Below are 18,771 nucleotides of genomic sequence, written 5' to 3' on the forward strand. Positions count from 1 at the left end.
ACATGCTCTGTTACTCATTCAGAGCAGGAATGTGTTTGCAGAGTGTGAATTCCTCTGTGGTAGTATGAAAGCATGCAATCTTTTCTTATCAGCGTACAGTGTTTCCATAAAAAGAACGTCAGGTAATTGTTTACCTGAATCTGAAGATTGTTGCAGCACGACTGTGACATCATCCTGTGGAACTAAAGGACTGTGTGTGTGTGTGTGTGTGTGTATGAATGTTCATTCAGAACTGAACTTAGAACACTTTATTCTAAATGTTTGTGATATTTGTTTGAAGTACTTTCTGACTTGCGCTGTTGTTTTTGTTCTTGTGATTGGATCACCCAAGACGTGAGTTAATGCCAGTCTGAACTGGGCCTTATGCTGCGAATACAATTCAAAGAAACGATCATTCAAGTTGGAAAGTCGGGCAACATCCATCTAGAGCGAGTTCACCGATACAAACACACCTGACGTCGCAGCAGCTCCACTCATTTCTACTCTATGCAGTGTTTGTGCTGTGAAACAACCGCAACAACGTTGCTGCTATTTCCATTCAATTGATTTGTGCTTGATGGAAGATCCTTAAAATGTCTTCAATCACATTTTCAGAATTTAAGGTCGTTCTTTCTTCTGTGCTAACTGCTGAAGGTCGTCTGTAGACGGTTACTATAGGAACATGCAGGCGTCCATGTTTTCTCGAGCGGATGCACCGGGACACATTTAAATCGGTAGTCCGGCCTCCGACGTGTCGTGGATTGCAGCGACCGTGTTGTTTTTCACTCTGAGCTGTTTCCAGGGTTACTTTAATTACCTGAAGCTAATTGCTCCAGCTGTTACGACATGTTGTAAAAGCACAAACGGTTCTCTCACACACACACACACACGTAACCGCTATCACTCACAGCTGCAGCTTCGTCAACCAGCAACGCTGACGTTCTACTATGTTCACACACCTGCTGACCAACTCTGAACAACGAACTTTGAGGTTCTTGGACCAAAACCTTAGAACACAGATGAAATATTAGAGCTCAGAACTGTGTGAAAGACGTAAGAACTCAACATCCAGAGGAAAAGCAGAGAGAGGAGAAGCTCTGGTACTGGATGTTCAAGGGAGAGCAGAGAGAGAGTGTGTGTGTGTGTGTGTGTGTGTGTGTGTGTGTGTGTGTGTGTGTGTGTGTGTGTGTGTGCGTTCGTTGTCGAGTGGAGCTGATTGTGTGCTTCTGGTGAGAATGTGTGACTGTGAATTATGTGAATGAGTGTGTGTTGTGGTGGTGGGAGGGTGGCGAGGGGGTGGGGCCTGTCGAGTGTGCACACATTCTTCTCCTGAGAATGTTTGCTGCATGCCAGTGTGTGTGTGTGAGAGTGTGTGTGTGTGTGTGTGTGAGTGTGTGTGTGTGTCTGTGTGTGTGTGTGTGTGTGTGTTTGTGCGAGGATATTGGCCGTGTCACCTCAGATTAGGCCTTGATGCGGCGGTGGTGGTGGTGGAGGAGGGTGACCCCCCCTACCAACCAAGCCACCGTCATTAACGGGGGGGGGAAAGAATCCCGTAGCCATGGCAACCACGGCCGCGCTGCCAAAACCGGCCACAATGAAAAGGAAAGGGGGGGGGAGGGAGGAAGGGAGTGAAGGAGGAGGAGGAGCAGGAGGAAGAAGGTGATGAAGGGGGGGTTGGGTGGTGGTTGAGGTGTGTCTGACATCGTGTGTGTGTGTGTGTGTGTGTGTGTGTGTGTGTGTGTGTGTGTGTGTGTGTGTGTGGTGACAGATAGAGGGAATGATGAGGAGACAATGAGGTCAGGGTTTCTAGGATGAAAACACACACACACACACACACACACACACACACACACACACACACGCAGCATGTCTTAGGAGAAGTATTTCGATACACACAGTGTTTATTGTCACACCAGTGAAGCCACGTTGGATTTTTTAACTGGAAGTGGAAACGGGGTCGAAGGTGATGAAGGTCAGCTAATCGTCATCGTCATTTGACCACAGCAGGTTTCTGTCCACATTATTCAAGGATCAGTTATCCTCATTATGCAACACAGGATTGCACAACGAGGTGCAGCTGGAGCCCGTTTGTAACACAAGAAATACACACTCAACTTAAGCAGGAGCGCTTCTTTTGAATTTGCGTCAAAAGGAATGTAAACACAACAACAACAACTGTCTGAGCAGATAATATGGCCGACATCTCAACATTAGAACTTCGACATCAGGAAAAACATTGTCCATCAACGTTGACTGAGCACCAAGCATCATGCTGTAAACACAGATATCATAAATAGGGAGTAATGGCCAAACATAAAATATGGTGGAAGTCTCCGTGACGTCGCCCAAATGTTTCTGAAGAGCCGTTGTGAAGCTCAAAGTGGGCGGCCATCTTTTGCTGTAACGACTCACTCCAACTCTAAAGAAATGGGTAAAGAGGCGCGAGAGATGCAGCAGCGCAGACAGCTAGCAGCTAGCAGCGTGAGATGACACCCACCTGTCACTCAAAGCCACACCCTTAATTATTCATGGTTTCCTGGATGTTTATTTGAGTGACATTCATTTATTTGTATGATTCAGAGAGTCAAGACTACAAAGATTTAGAGAAGACACACAGTGCTTTGCGTACTGAGGCTGGACCGTGTACAGCTTAGATGCAGCTGGTTTGGGTCTCAGATACTAAAGGTGTCACAGTGCAACACTCAAACAGGGATCGCACCCATGAAGCAGAGAGCTGGGGAGGCAGAGGGATTACTTAATAAACTCCGGCATGCAGGTTACAGGCAACACAACTAACAACCTGACAAGGAACAAAGGAGCTGGGCTGGTAGTGATTCACTGATGGGGGGGGGGACAGGTGAGCAGGAGGTCAGCTGAGTGCCGGGTAACAAGGGACAAACACTCACAAAGGCAGGAAGTGAAGTGATGTGAAAAAGCAGTAATTACTAGATGTATTCTAGCTCACTTGAGTTGTGCAGACGGTCCAACTTTCGGTTTCTTTATGAAGTCTGCTCAGATGTTAAAGTAAAACCCCGTCAGTGTTTGTGTGTCATGTTTGAGGTTAACTCTCGCCAACAAGTGCTTTGAATCCACTGAGAGCTTCAGAGAAGTGCTCGACCGCAGCGTTGTGGTTTGGGCACGTGTGTGTGTGTGTGTGTGTGTGTGTGTGTGTGTGTGTGTGTGTGTGTGTGTGTGTGTGTGTGTGTGTGTGTGTGTGTGTGTGTGTGTGTGTGTGTGTGTGTGTGTGTGGGGGGTGATATGTATTTAAGTTAATGCAGAGTACACTAACTTTGTCTAGTGTGTGTTTGTGTGGATAAAGAGGGCGTGTAGCGGAGCAGCGGCTGCAGCTCTGCGTCAACAGGGTGTGGTGTGATAACAGCCAGGAACATGCTCTCTCTATGTCTCTCGCTCTGTCTCTCACTCTGTCTCTCTCTCTGTCTCTCTCTGTCTCTCTCTTTCCCTGTCTCTCTCTCTCTCTGTCTCTCTGTCTCTCAGCCAGATGGAGACCCACCCTCCTCTCTGCATACAGACACTAGGTTTGGGTCTGTAGGTTTTTCTTACCTACATTTTTAAGGAATCACAAGACAGTAGTATGTCACTGCTCTTAATCTCGCATGGAAGTCGACAAAATAATCTGAAGCAGTTACAAACACTCTGACAGAAGATGTGTGTGTGTGTGTGTGGGGGGGTCACACACGTGACTTATGTGCACGTGTGTGATTGCCAACGTGCGGCATCTGTCGGCCATGAAAGAGCCAATCAGCAGCAACATGAGTCAACTAACAGAAGCCAAATAATTCAAGCCTAAACAGCAAAAATCCAGCGTGTCGACATGGAAAGAGTTTGGAAAATCACGCAAATCACAAGACAAACGTGCAAGAACAAAGTGCAGCAGCGGTCACAAGCTGAAGCTAAACGACAACAACGAATAAGAAACATGCAAAAGCTAGCGTGTCCATGCTGTAAGCTTTGTTTATACTCGCGCTAGGCGGCGTAGCGTGAGCCTCTGCAGACGAGCATGAACAGAGCCGTTTATTCTCTCGCAGCGGTTCGCTGCATTATTCTCCAAGAATCAAAAAGACAACGAGTGTAACCGTCAAAAAACATAAACCAACAAAACTAATCTCCACAATGCTGAGGAGGGATTGTAATTATCTGTAAACCCATATTTCATATTCATGGGCGACTTGATTGCCTTTATACAAACCCTGTGAAGAAAAGGTCACGTTTTAAATGCATTATAAAGAAACAAAGATTGAAAATCCCTAATTTTGTCCTTATTCTTCCTGATTTGATGACATTAAATGTTCATATTTTTCCTAGATCTGTGAAATGAATTGTTAGCGCATCTTTAAATAAATGTTTTCGTCTTTGTTAAACGATTCATTGATTCATTTTGCATCAAGAACAAAAACCAGGAAAGTGCTGAAAGCTTTCAAGAAGACGGACAAAATGAAAAGGAGGAAAAAGAAAAGCACTAAATATTTTTTTGTTTGTTCAAGCAGAATGAATCATCATAATGTTCCTCAGTCTGTTTGTGGCCTGGTCATAACAACAGCTTGTACATCTGCAGATCTTCTGGATTCTCTCTGAATGATGAATGCAGTCTATCTCCACCTGCTGTGGAGAGATATTTCTCCTGCTAGTTGCTCGTTTGCTGTAGTCTTGTTTTGGTGTGTTCAAGTGCAACTGCAGCAGCAGTTCGGCCTTCTTAACTGCTGCTTCTCTGATGTTGGTGTGGCCCCCTTTTCTTTTTTAAGGACCCTGTCCCTTTAAGAGGCGGTGGTCCCTCCTCAGCTGCCAGGGCTGGAGGGACTGGAGCTATCAGGGAGTGGTTGGTTGGTTGGGGGCTGGAGATAAGTCTGTCCTCTCTGTCACCGTGCAAAGAAGAAGTGTAGTTTCTACTGTATCATAATCATAGACGACCACGTTAACTTTACATATTTTGGTTGTGAGAGGGTTATGAAGAGGAGAGAGGGGGAGAAAGGTTTTACTCCTCTTCCTTCTCTCTCGGGGTTTTTAATATATTTTACTGACTTTTTTAGTTTTCTCCTCTCCACCTCGTCCCATCCCTCTTTCATCTCTTTCTATTTTCTTTATCTCCCCCTCTCTCGCCTCCGAGATCATTTCGACATTGTTTTGTTTTATGACCTGATTGCCATCGTCCTGGTTCGTCCTCCCCTTCTCTCCCACAGTCGGGACAATATAGAGACGTCTGTGCTCGGTACAGCGGTGCTCGGGTGAGAATGAATGAAGATCACAGTTATCGACGGTCTGCACACATCCGTCGAGCAAGAACACTTTCTGATAAACCGTCTTCTGAGGCAGCACCAACATCACGACAGAATGTGCAAATGTATTGAACTGACAAAGAAGCAGAGGAACCTGAACTCTACAGGAAAAGGACGTTTGTGAAGACATGTTTGAGTGAACAACAGACGCATGTTGCATGTCACATTTTCATCATTGAGCCGACATATACTCTCTTTAAATTACTCAGAGTATAGAAGGGGACTAAAAATAGCAACCGTACTTTCAGTTTCAGCAACCAAGAGCTGATAGAAGTTGGTGTTGAGCCGTGGTCAGTGTTCAGACATTAGCACTGTGTTGCAAATATAAATATTTAGTTTTTCCAATATTGTCATAAAATTCTGTACGCACACATTCATGCTGTCCCTCAGGAGGGATTGTAATAACGTTGGTGATCCCTTAAGAATATCTCTGATTCAAGAACTATAACCATAACTGTCTCAAAGGTACCTGAAGGCACCAACGCACTCTCACGTTTGTGATGTTTTATTTATTTATCTCAAGTGAAGTTCTGTTACTCTGCAGATTTCTGGTGGCCCTTTAGCTCCCAACAAACCGTCTCATCTCTGTGACTTATTAACCAACCACACACACACACACACACACACACACACACACACACACACACACACACACACACACACACACACACACACGTTGACTTTTTATTCATTTTGCTGCGAAGCCTCCTTCCCTAAGAGGGGGTCCTCTCTCGTCTCAGGACTGGGCCTGTGAGGGGAGGGGCATCTGTGTGTGTGTGTGTGTGTGTGTGTGTGTGAGGGACTCCAGTTACAGGAGTTGTGCAATGTTTGGACCCTCAACTGGAAACCAATGGGAACTGACCTCCCTGCCCTCTCCCAACTTATCAGCTCCTCCTCCTTCTCTCGTATTCCTCTTCCTCTCCTCCCCTCCTTCTCTCCTCCTGGTCTCCTCTCCTCTCTTCTCTTCTGGCCGTCCTGACCTGCACTTGAACCCTTCTTGTACGAAAATGGACGACTGCCCTCTGGTGTTTGGTGTATTTTTATTTTCCCCGTCGATAACTGGCCAAAGAAAAACAATGTGACGAGTACGTCGGCAAGAAATGTTTTAGTGCATATGTAGGTACCAGGCAGCAATGTCCAGTTCTGACAAGTGAAGCCAAAGCTTCATGTGCATTCTCTCTAGTGTCCACCAGGGGGCGACTCCTCTGGTTGTATAGAAGTCTATGAGAAAATGACTCTACTTCTCTCTTGATTTATTACCTCAGTAAACATTGTAAACATGAGTTGATGGTCTCAATCTCTAGTTTCAAGTCTTCTTCAATACAGCATGATGTTCATTTAGTACATTATGGTCCATTTAGAGTCAAACAGACCATAAAGCAGGGGATGCTTTAGGGCGGGGCTACACGGTGATTGACAGGTCTCTACCAGAGACGTGTCTCTACGTCACTCCTCCTCAGTCCTAATATGGTCACGGCTAAATCGCTGAACTCAAGGCTTCAAAACACCAGTCCACAAACAAATGACGTCACAACGACAACGTCCACTCCTTATGTACAGTCTATGATTCTTTCAGATAGTGATGTGAACACAACAGGTGCTGAGGTTGACGGCTGCAACACTCGAACTAATAACAGCAGAAAATGTCCAAAAAGAAACATTTAAAAAAATCACAATTGCATTATTTCTGTGCCGTTCATGTGTGCTGAAAGCCCAAAACACTGCAGCCTGGAGCCTTTTATTTGGATTGAGTGGGACATCACCACCAAGGTCTCAACATCATGGAGCAGCAAATAAAACGCTTTTTATGTTAACGCTCTCATTATTGGTCAGTCTGTAACTTAAGAGTCCTGCAGCATCACGTCTTTGTCCCTTTATTCGCTCTCCCTCCTGAAATGTGTCCAAATAATCCTAAAGATGCCATAAAATCTATAAAGATGCATGAACTCTCCTCTGTGACTGAACCGGCGCTGTGTCTGCTTTCGCATTCACCGCACGGACAAATTAGCGTTTAATATCTGAACGCTATCGAAGGCGCGTCGGGAGGAATTTAGACGTCGCTGCCAACTGGGATTGAACCCACAGCGCTGTGAGTAAGGGCACATTATTTAGGTTATTTCTCTTCCTCTTCTCATGCTGATTGTTCACGCAGTTACATCAGAGGACAGCCAACCCCAAACTGAAGCTGCTGCTGCATATTAAATAATAATCGTATTTAACGGGTATAGGATAGAAATGTGTGTGTGTTCCTTCGATAGTCTATTTGTTTGCAACTGCTTTGGGACGTGATGGCGTTCAGAGTCTCGGTATAACCAGACATGACCGTGTACTTGGACCCTGTGATGGCATGAACAGAGTGTGGCTGACTGGGGCAATCCCCCCCTCCCCCTACCCCCCCCCCCCACACACACACACACACACAGGCCCGGGGTGTTGGAGAGAGGCAGCACTGACCCAGATAGTGTCTCTGTCCCACCCTCACCCTCTCTCTCTCTCTCTCTCTCTCTCTCTCTAACCAGCACTGTAAAAAATTAGCCCTGCAAGAGTTTTAATTTCCTGTAGAGTTGTCGTATAAATGTTTAAAATAGTAAAAATGATCCATCATAACATGCAAGAGTCTTAAGAGTACATTTACAGCCAGCTAGTTAATTAAAAATATATATTTTTCTCACCTAAAAACTGATTTAAATAAAGCTCTACCGAGTGGATGCGACTGAATTTGCCAACTTGTTTTTTTTAAGCAAAATAGACACAAACGTCACCTGTAACCTTCTTGTGATGCCTCTTTCTAAATGTCAGTGTGGCCGAACACACAGCTCAGCAGTTACATGAGGACAGGCCTGGCTATCGGTACAAATATTACGACGCCAGCCCCAAGTGGAACCAAGAGCTGTTGTTGGGTAATAAACTCCACCGCGGTCCCCTGAGGGTGAGAAAACACAACGAGGCTGTAAAGGCGGACCAGTCTCATTTAGACACTTGTTAGCAACCGTCAAAGCTTCTTCAGTCACCAGAGGGACATTTACTGACGGATGTTATGTCGTAGTACAAAACCGTAAAATCTCTTCAGCTTGTTTTAACCACAGACATTATTTCAGGCGTCCAAACAAAAACACACGTTTCTTTAAATCAAAGAACGCTTGTGGAGATTAGCTGCCAACCAAAATCAGAATCAGAAACTCTTGATTTGTTGAACCCCGGGGGGGAAATTGGTACAAACAAAGTTCTGAATTTGTCTTTTTCACGGCAAGTTGTTCCCATTTGGTGAAGGCCAATGGATTTATACAACCCATGTTGCAACAAATCTGATCTGTCTTCCAACAGGATGCAAAGATGGTGTCGGCCACATCATTTCTGTCAGCACGCTGCGGTGTCATTCTCTGTGATCCAGCGCTCTTGTTTTGGTCTGGCTGCACTGAAGGATGTGTAGAGATGTTTAAACAGAAACATACGGAATATTCAAGTATAGTCAGCAAAAGGAAACCAAAACAATAACACAAAAATATAATGTCCACGTTGACCAGCCGCCCAGTCAACAGGAGAACATGTCGACGTACAGTGCGTGTCTAAAAACCATTGACACGTTGAATGTCGCTTTCACAGGACTGAACCTTTGTGGACTTTCACCCAGGAGGCCTCTGTTCATGTCTTGTGTGAAACCAAAAGTGCTACATTAGATATATTTATGCTGGTTATGTTTTTTACTACGTTACTTTGTAAGGTTACGTTGTTGCGATTGTTGTTTTGCTCAAGTAGATACATTTTCAACTCCAGTGGACGCATCATTGTTTCAATCTGAACATATGATATAAAACAGGCAGGGAGGTTCCCTCTCAGCTGGCTGTCGACTAGTTCATTGTTTACACCGTACTGTTGGCTTTCAGCGATATGATGATGTTATTGATCAACATAACGATGGTCGTCACATGTCTCCAATAGCAACTATAACTAAATATTATTTTTGCTTCACTGCATTGTTGTAGCGAATAGACGAAACAGAGTTACAACATGCTAGCATACGCTGTCACGTAATTAAGCATGTAGCCCCTGAGGTGTGGGCAAATGATTCAAATACACCTGTTTGGTGACTCTCTGGTTTTATACCAAACGAAAAAGGATGTTTTAAGCTGTGCGATAAACAAGTCGGGACTAAAGACGGAAACTCAACAAATCTCTGCTCCCATCTAAGAACTCACCATCTAGACTCAAAGACTAGGAGAGTTTTCATATCGCCCGACTCTTCTCTTAGCAAAGTAAGAAGTTCCCCGCGGCTGTTGTTGTGTTTCTCCCTCGTCTGATTATGTAGCAGTCCAGCTCTTTAATGTGAGCCGGGTCATAGAGAGGCTCGCTGGTTCCTCCACTCGGCAGTGAAAAGGTCCCGTCTCTGTCTGTCCGTCAGTCCGACCCTCTCTACCCCCCCCCCCCCCATGACTTCCTGTGGTGGGATCAGAGGCTGACAGGGTCACCCCACCCTTCTTTATTCCAGGAACTCCACAGTGGGACCCCCCCCCCCCCCCCCCCACACACATACACACACACACTCTTGTCACTCCTCATTTACACACGTACAACATGCACACTCACTCTTAGTCTCTCACTATCACTACTCATTAGGACTGCTTTCTCCACACACACACACACACACACACACACACACACACACACACCCTCCTTCCCCTTGTCTGCCTGCAGATGTGGATCAAGTCGGATTTGCGAAAAGATTCTCAGCGTTTGCTCCGTCCTGTTCCGAGTGGTAGATTTGGGTGTGGTGTGAAGGCTACAGCTCGACAACACAAAAGTTCAGACGACTTAAACTTCAGTTTGTTTTCTCTGTGATTTACTGCTTACGTGGCTCCGTCTGAACTCCACCTAGCTGGAGCTCCACATCAGGTTTAAACAAACCCTTAGGAATTAGATCTCAAATCCTATTCGATCCAGATATGGCCACGTGCACTTTGCAGCTCCAATCCGAAACCCGTTGCAGCAGACTTATTCTGGAGTCTGTACACAAGATACTCAAGACAAGAACGCAGAGTTTAAGGCCTCCGATGTAGAAAAATACCAGATTCTCTAAAAGCCTCTGCTGGAGTTCTGCCCTTCAGCTGTGCCGTCCGCAGCCTTCAGCTCTTTCCACCAGACAAAAACAAATCCTCCCTCCTCCACACTGTCTGACGCTCACCTAAAAAGGTCAACAATGAGGCATTCACAACTAGAAGAGGTGCTTTGTATCATGTCTCATTTGGGTTTATTTTGCAAATAAATTCCACCTAAAGCTTGGCGATAAGAAGTTGGCTCACCAGCGGGTGAAAAGCACCTCCTGTGTGACCAACAACAGCCGATAGTTTGCATTTCCTCTGTCGGGTGAATTTACATCCTGACGAGACTTTTAGAAGAAGGGGACGAGGATGTTCGATTGTTGATGGAGAGCCGTTTGTATTCATGCTACCTCCGTAGAACTGAATGGGCCGGTTCAAGCAAGAAGAGGCCAATTATCAGATAATAACGAGCTGGAACAAACCCCCGAAAAACTGAACTGAAAAGAAGACAATGCACAAAAGAAGAACAGGTTGTAAAAGATGACAATTCACTGTAACAATAAGACTTTTACTGTAAGACTTTTTATCAGAGGACCTCTTGGTCGAGGATATAATGTACACGTAGTTTAGATTTGTGAGGGGAGGGTTGCATAAGATCCTGTTCGCTGCACATATCATCCTTTTCAATCTACAACACTTTTCAAACTTGAAAACATTCAAAATAGGCCCCTTTTGCATTTCCTGTGTCAGTGTTTGTTAATGCAGGAGCTGACAGGAAGTGAGCGTGCACCAAAGCGCTACAGAATGAAAAGGTCCATAAACAGATACGCAGGCAGTTTGTTTCCCTTGTTCTTCAAGCAAAAGTACTTCATTGCGTTACAAATGTTTAGCTGATGTTTTTATCCAACGCGACTGACAATGAAACATCCTATCAACAGTAACGACAATGAAAAGTTTCAAACGTAATCATAGAATGTATATAGGAGGAGGATGTAGTCATCGTGACATCAGCCTTTGGTTTGTGAACAGCCGGTTGGAAGCCTCGAGTTCAGCATTTTGGCCGTCGCCATCTTGATTTTTTGCTGTTGCCATCTTGGTTTTTAACAACCAGAGACCTGTCAATCACCGTGTAGCCCCGCCCTAAAGCATCCCCTGCTTTATGGTCTGTTTGACTCTAAATGGACCATAATGTACTAAATGAACATCATGCTGTATTGAAGAAGACTTGAAACTAGAGACTGAGACCATAAACTCATGTTTACAATGTTTACTGAGGTAATAAATCAAGAGAGAAGTAGAGTCATTTTCTCATAGACTTCTATACAACCAGAGGAGTCGCCCCCTGGTGGACACTAGAGAGAATGCAGCTTTAAGACACTTCAGAGGTTGTCTCCTGCTTGTATCCTTCTAGCTGCAGTGCATTGTGGTCCATTTTCTGCTCCTTTTTGTGTATAAACCAGATGGATTTCTTCCTGTGTGATTGTTTAATGTCGGTGCAAAATGGTTTCGATAACAAACCAGATGTTACCCTCAGGGTTTTAGCTCGCCCCCCCCAAAAGATCTGCTCTTAAATACATCAGTAGCACGGTGTTACATGGTGCGGACCCAATTATTTACAAGAAGCCAGAGACCCACTAAATGAAGAGATAGAAAGTAAAGTAAAAGCTGCTTTAAAACGTTGTTTGGTGTAATTTCAGAGCCTGGCTGTGTGTCGGTTGCCAGTTGGGGGGGAAGGTGTGGCACCGAGCTCCCTTCACCTTTGTTTGGAGACACAGAGGGGGCTCTGTCCCATCACAATGGGCCTGAGAGACCAGTGTGTGTCCTCTCTGTGTGCGTGTGTGTGTGTGGGAGGGGTTGTGCTGGCAGCCACACCCAGACTGATTGGCTGATGCCACACCTCACGGTGGAATCCGCTGGAGCTGGGTCACATGTTGGCCTGCAACAGTCTTTAGGCTGACCTGGATTTGGCTTCATGGCTTCTCTCAGCACTGGATTCTGGATAAAGGAAGTCTTTATTTCCAATTTGTGACGTATAAAGTACAGTAAGTACATTTACTCTAGTACTGAATACAGTAACTCATCCTTTAATGCCTTAAAATATTGCTACTTTGACAAGTTATTGTTTCTTAATATCAATATTTTCATTGCTATTAATGTGGATAGCTATCACACTCATTTAAACTGTTTCTGTACACAGCACTCCGTCTCCCATGACAAGTAGCACAGCTGCAGACAGGAAGTGTAGAACTACTTTGTGTATTTGAGCCTCTGTCTGTGAGAAAGAAGGCGTGAAGTCATCACTTCCTGTCTGAATCTTCCTCACACGGGCCGACATGATTCATTGTAAACTACGCGGAGTCGGTCAGTGTGACGGTCCGCTAGTGTGAACAGGTTCAACCTTCCACCAGATGTGTCAGCTTCACACGTAGGAGGAGCGCAGACTTAAAGAGATGCAGCTCAGATGTTGACCCGCTGATCTCACAAAGTGCGCTTTCTTTTCAAAAACCACAAAAAGAAAAGAAAAAAGAATTCCACTGAACTGTAACCGCATTCGCATCAGCAAAAGACGAGTTTAAAGAGGAAGAAAAAAATCAGAAGAGGAAGTCATCTTTTGTTACAACTTCCACCAGCGTGGGTCAGATCAGCAGTATTCAAAGTGAGGGTCATGACCCGGCCGTGGGTCGGCTGAAAACTGAAACATAGACGCTCTCGTTGGTGCAATCTGCTGGTTTGTCTTCAGTCCGTCCTCTCTTTTATGGCACATTGTTTTTTTACTTGTTGGTGTTTTGTTTTTATCTGTGTTTTTATGTGAGATTCAATCTGTCAATCAGAATTACTCTGGCTCAATAAAAGTCAATTTGACTTCATATTATATAATATATAACATATATATACATATATATATATTAAATGATCTTACTGCTGTTAAAGATCATATTGTCAGAGGATTGGAATAACATGATGAAAGTAATTTTGCACCTTGATTAGTCAATGAAGGAAGTAGATCTCAATAATTTGTGAATCGTTTTAGGATTTCTTCGTGCAGCTCCGGCTCCTTTTACTTCTTCTTTTGTGTCAATTTTAGAAAAAGTTCTGGTTGCATGTGTTTCGACAACATTTAAGATTTGAGAACTTTGGCTTGTTTTGTTAAATGTAGAAAAGCTTTTGTAGATTATACAACAATATTTGTTGCCTGAATTTGCCTGAAAGGAATGTGTACTTGTGGTGTTAGCTGTCATTGTCGACCAACACTCGTATGATGATTGACTTTATTCAATCCACAGATCTATGAAACTGAGTTTCTCCACAAGGAGTCTTGTGTTTACTGGAGATGTGCTCAAAGGCTTCTGGGAAATAAGAAAAAAAGCATAAAAAAACAACCAAAGACATCTTAGTCCAAAACGAGCGATTAGCCGACTAATTGTTGGATTCACGGTTATCACACAATGTGTAGTTCAGATTCTGCTGGCAGTCAGTGGAAACCTTCAAGTAGATGATTTACGTCTCTTTAGATATTGAACATTGATCGTTCAACTATTAATGAATAGTTTTATAGTGTTAACAGAAGGAGTATCTCAGATTTAGATGTGAGAGAAAGGAAGTGGACATGGAGAGAAAATGGAGACAGAGAAGAAGAGAAGGGGTGTGTGCAGCACTAGAAGTGTGTGTGTGTGTGTGTGTGCTGAGTCCTCTGCCTCGGCACACCCCACACCTCTCTCTCTCTGTGTGTGTGCGTGTGTGTGTGTGTGTGTGTCTTGCGCGGCTTCCAGAAAAGGGTGTGTCCGCCTGCCTGCTCTGAGAGGGAGGGAGGGGTCAGTGCACAGCTACTCCTCCCTACTCTCTCTGTTATTTCTCTCTCGCTCTCATTCCCTCACTGGCAGCCTCAGGATTAGGCCTTTTGTCTCTCTGCCTCCTCTGTCTGTCTTTGCCTTTCATTTTCTATCTTCTTCCTTTTTTACCAGAATGTGTGTGTGTGTGTGTGTGTGTGTTGTGTTACCCCTCCTCTGCTGGAAGATTTGTGAGAGGGGGTTTTCTTTAGCCAGCTTTTAGATCAGAGGTAATTTACCCCTCCTCCAAACTCTAGCATGCCATTTCCTGTCTTACTTCCTCTTCTACCTGTCTTCCTCCCTCCTTTACATTTCCTTCTTCTTCTCTTGCTTCCTTCTTGTCCCCCCCCCCCCCCTCCTCCGCCCACTTCACTCCTCTTTCCTTCTTCAAATTCTTCTCCCCTCCTTTCCCCGTCTCCCCCCCTGTCCTGGAAGTTTTGGCCTTTTTCTTTCTCATCCTCCACTGCCCTTGTTTTTCTCTGCCATTTCTCCCCACCCCCCTTATTTTTCCCTCCTCAACTAACCCCCCTTCATCACCTCCTCTCATTCCCTACCTTCGTCATCTACTCGTCATAGATCCCTCTCACCTTCTTCTCCTCTTCCTCCTCAGTGCCAGTCAACTCCTAAGCAGAAGAAGAGTGCGGTCGGCGCCCAGAAGAAGCTGAGGAGCACGGCCAAGCAGAGCGCCCCGACCCAACAGCAGCAACCGTCGTCGTCGTCGTCGTCATCGCCGCCGGCAGCCCGGGAAGAGGGGGAGAAGGAGGAAGAGGAGGAGGAGCCGGCGACCAGGCCTCGGCCGCCGCAGGAGGAGGGAGAGGAAGAGGCAGGCGAGGAGGAGCGAGAGGAAGTGGCGACACAGTCTGTGAAGAAGAAGGAGGAAGAAGAGGAAGAGGAGGAGGAGGGCGGGACAACCATGCCTTCTGTACAGATCAAACTAGAGCCGGAGGAGATGGAGTGCACGGTGAGGCGGGGGGGAGGTTGATTGGTTGATTGATTAGAAGAGGGCGGAGCTTTGAACACAGATGGAGGAGAGTCAGGTGGGTTTGGGTCTGAGTTCACTACCGATGGCCTCCATTTCACACCATCTCACAATTATGAATTTGAGTTCTGGTTAATTGCAGCCTGGACAGTAAACATTGTAAACATGAGTTTATGGTCTCAAGCTCTAGTTTCAAGTCTTCTTCAATACAGCATGAAGTTCATTTAGTACATGATGGTCCATCTAGAGTCACACAGACCATAAAGCAGGGGATGCTTTAGGGCGACAGGTCTCTACCACGCTGTTGTCCGTCTGGGAGTTTTTCATGTTTTCACGTTACAACTTTAACCTTTCACAGTGTGAGAACAATGTCTTATTCAGCGTTCGGTTGTACTTAGCTCCACCCTCTTGTGTCATTTCTGGTTGCAAAAAAAACCAAGATGGTGACCGCAGAAATGGCCAAACTCAAGGCTTCAAACCGTAGTCCACAAAAAATGGGTGATGTCACAGTGACTTCTTGTATAATTATGAAGACGATGGTAACAGATTCATGCGTTTGAGGGCTTAGCAGCGACTTAACTCAGTTTATTATAATATGAGGACGGATTTTACAACTCTGGAGCGTTGTTCTCTCAATGAGGCAGTCAATTGATAAACAGTTGAGTCAGGTTCACCTTTTTTTGCCGGTTGACCAAACTAAGTTCTGACTCTGATCGTCTCCTTTTTGTTTCCCGGTCTTCTGACGAAGGTCCATGAACGAGACGTCCATTATACGCTCATTGCTGACTATATGTTGGATTTCACCATTTCTGTCACTGCTGGGCTTCATGAAAGCATGAACACGGGTATCTTTACCAGTTATTGTAGGATTACTGTCGTCTAAGAGATACATGAACGTGATTGTAGGATGCGAGTTGTGGAATCAGCTTTACATTCGGAGACTAATAACAGAAGAATCAGCCGTGTAAACGTGTCAGCGACTACTTCTGAGATCTGCTTTGATGAACTGTGTTTGTAGAAGGTCTGGTGTAGTTGAGCGGTTTAGTAGCAATGTGTGTTCTTTGTGAACGACGAGTCCCAGAGATTTAAAGGTCAACAGTGAGTTTCTATCTCCCCGTCTCGTATATGATGGGGTTATTGTTTTCAGTTATTACTGTCAGAACCCCAGATTCACATCACCAAACAAACTGAAAACGTAATCAGTGTTCTGTTCTGTTCTGCGGAAATCGATTTTAAAAATCGTGCTGAGAGACGAACACACTCTCAAGATGCTCCGGTATTCAGACGGCCTGCTCCGACATATGAACAACTCCTAAACCTGAACTTGACTTGTGTCCTAATGTCTTATGATGAGGAGGGTTTGCTTCACTGACAAAGCAGAGACATCATGTAAGTCATCAGACCAGTCAGAAGGTTTCCTCTCCTGTAGAGGACGTAGAGAAGGAATCAAATCAAGGAACCGGGTGAAATGGAAATGAAGGGTAATAGATTGGTGGGCGGAGCACAGAATGAGGGAGGAATTGATGATGAAGGGGGATCTGTAGATGGAGTGAAGGAGATCAATTGATGGAGGATTGACTGGAGAGATGTATGGAGGGGCGTTACAGGAGGGTGAGGAGGTGAGTGGATGGTTGGTGATGAAGGTCTGGAGCATTGTTTGAATCCAGAAAAGTGGTAGTTTGTGATCTCTTGATACAGTTTGACTTCCTGTTGGTGAAGCAGCTTCCTCCTTCTTCTTCTTCTTCTTCTTCCAAACAAACCAGAATCATAAAACACCTCACTTCCTGCTTTTTTTTCCCAGGAAAGAAAGACCTCACATTGAGGTTATTTCAGAATAAAAAGCTTTTTATTTAATCGGCCATTTATCTTTTTTTTTTAGAGCCTAGAACACTTTCCGAAAGAGGAAAAGGAAACATTTAACAGAACTGACGAGCTAAAAACTAAAGAATGTTTGGAATTCTTGCTTCATAAATGATTAATCCACGAGATTATGATTTTCATGTTTGCACATCGGTGGTGTCAGCAGCTGTCTGACAGCAGGTTCCGTGGTTCTTCAGACCAGGAGGAGGCCTCTAGAAAGGGGCTTTGTGAATGAGGAACCCCCTCATGGATCGGAGGGAGCAGCAAGCGACTGCTTGGAAAACGATCTACGGATGGACGACAAGACGTAGAGAGTCAGAAAAACACACTTAGCGAACAGACTCTTAATTTGCTCTCAAGGCGCGCTGACATTTGCGGGTTCTGCATGTGAAGCAGCGAAGTTGACCTTTTTGTTTGTTTTGATCCTGAGTGACTCTCGGGGAGAGTATCGGCGGAACGAGCCCCGTGAAACGAATAGTGAAGGGGTCAGAGGTCACAGCAGAGAGAAATCCTTCCTCTTAAGATAGAAACTCCTGCTCGGGTTACCCCGACACTTCTATCTCTCAGGATCAAAGTATTTCAGGCCCGATGTCGGCTTATAAATGAAGCTTTCTTTCCCCTTGTGATTCACAGAGCTCTAATCTTTCAGTCAACTCTTCTTCTGTTACATTTGGCTTTTCACTCCCAGATGTACCTTCCTGGGAGGATTTGAGTCGTGTTAATAAACATTAAGAAGCAGTTCAAGCCTATAAAACGTGGCCCGGCAAATAACTGAAAGACTTTAACTTTGTAGTTATCGAGTCCCACCTGCTCCATAAAGTCGTTGTCTTTCATGCATGTTAAGTGTTAGTCGGCCTCCTATATGCTGCCTGTGTCCGTCACGTCTTTGCTGGATGGTTCCAGTCTGTGTTCAGCAGATGAAGTTCACATTCACAGCTGCATTCTGGTACATTTTTCGAGCTGTTTTAGTTCGATATATCTCACAGTGCCCAAAAACTCTTTTCATACATGACATTACATATTTGTCCACAGTGGCCGACAGACAAGTGCGCCGTGCCACATGAATACATATTGAAAAGTTTGTCTTAATAATGACAGATCATCAGATCATAGTTGGATCAAATCTAGATCTTTTGTTTTGTCTTTGTCCTGAATTAAGAGACCTGCTAATCACTGTGATAACGACACACGGCGTCGGTTGTCCGCCGGTTAGTTGCTGCTTTCAATTGGACAAAGTGATTATCGGTGGCTAGACTCTCTGGATGCTGATTAATATAATCACAAGTAATAAAAACTTCAGGAGTGTTTTCCATGTCGCCATGGCAGGTCGGCGGCGCGGGCATGTTGCTACACCTTTTTGACATTTCTCGCTGCTCTGCGGAGTTGATGGGTAGGTCCGTGCAGCCTGTCATGATCGGAGAGCGTATAGAATAAAGGGCGTGAGCGGTAATGATAAGGCGAGGCCCGTCGGAGTCACAGGCACGCTACAGCAGCACTTAACCCAGCCCAGATACAGAGGAAGGAGGGAAGGGTGTTGTCGGCTGGATGGGTGGAGGAAGCTGTGGGAAGTGTAGAGACGATAGGGAGGGAAAACAATTCAGTGGAGAGGAGACAAATGAGAAAAGAGTGAGAGAAGAGCGATCGAAGAGAAGGTGGAGAAAGAGGTGGAGAGGGTGTGGACGGTCAGATAAGGAAAGGCTGCACTGCAGGATTATGACTGACATCCATTTTGTCCTCCTCTGTGCTGCCTTCAGTGTGTTGTTGTTATTCATCATGTTGTCCCCGTTGGTTTTGTTCAG

The 18,771-nt window shown here is 45.0% G+C and overlaps 1 protein-coding gene across 2 annotated transcripts in view; it reads left to right on the top strand.

Moving 5' to 3' along the window:
* klf8 (Kruppel like factor 8) overlaps positions 1–18,771 on the top strand; it is a 56,440-nt gene that overhangs the window by 12,069 nt on the left and 25,600 nt on the right. For both annotated transcript variants that reach the window (XM_076102621.1, XM_076102620.1), the window contains one exon: positions 14,744–15,094. In XM_076102621.1, coding sequence (XP_075958736.1) covers positions 14,744–15,094 — 351 coding nt within the window. The remainder of the gene's footprint in view (positions 1–14,743; positions 15,095–18,771) is intronic.

This window comes from Anarhichas minor, unplaced genomic scaffold (genome assembly GCF_050575085.1).
Source record: "Anarhichas minor isolate MPS153535 unplaced genomic scaffold, ASM5057508v1 ptg000027l, whole genome shotgun sequence".
Taxonomy (NCBI): Eukaryota; Metazoa; Chordata; class Actinopteri; order Perciformes; family Anarhichadidae; genus Anarhichas; species Anarhichas minor.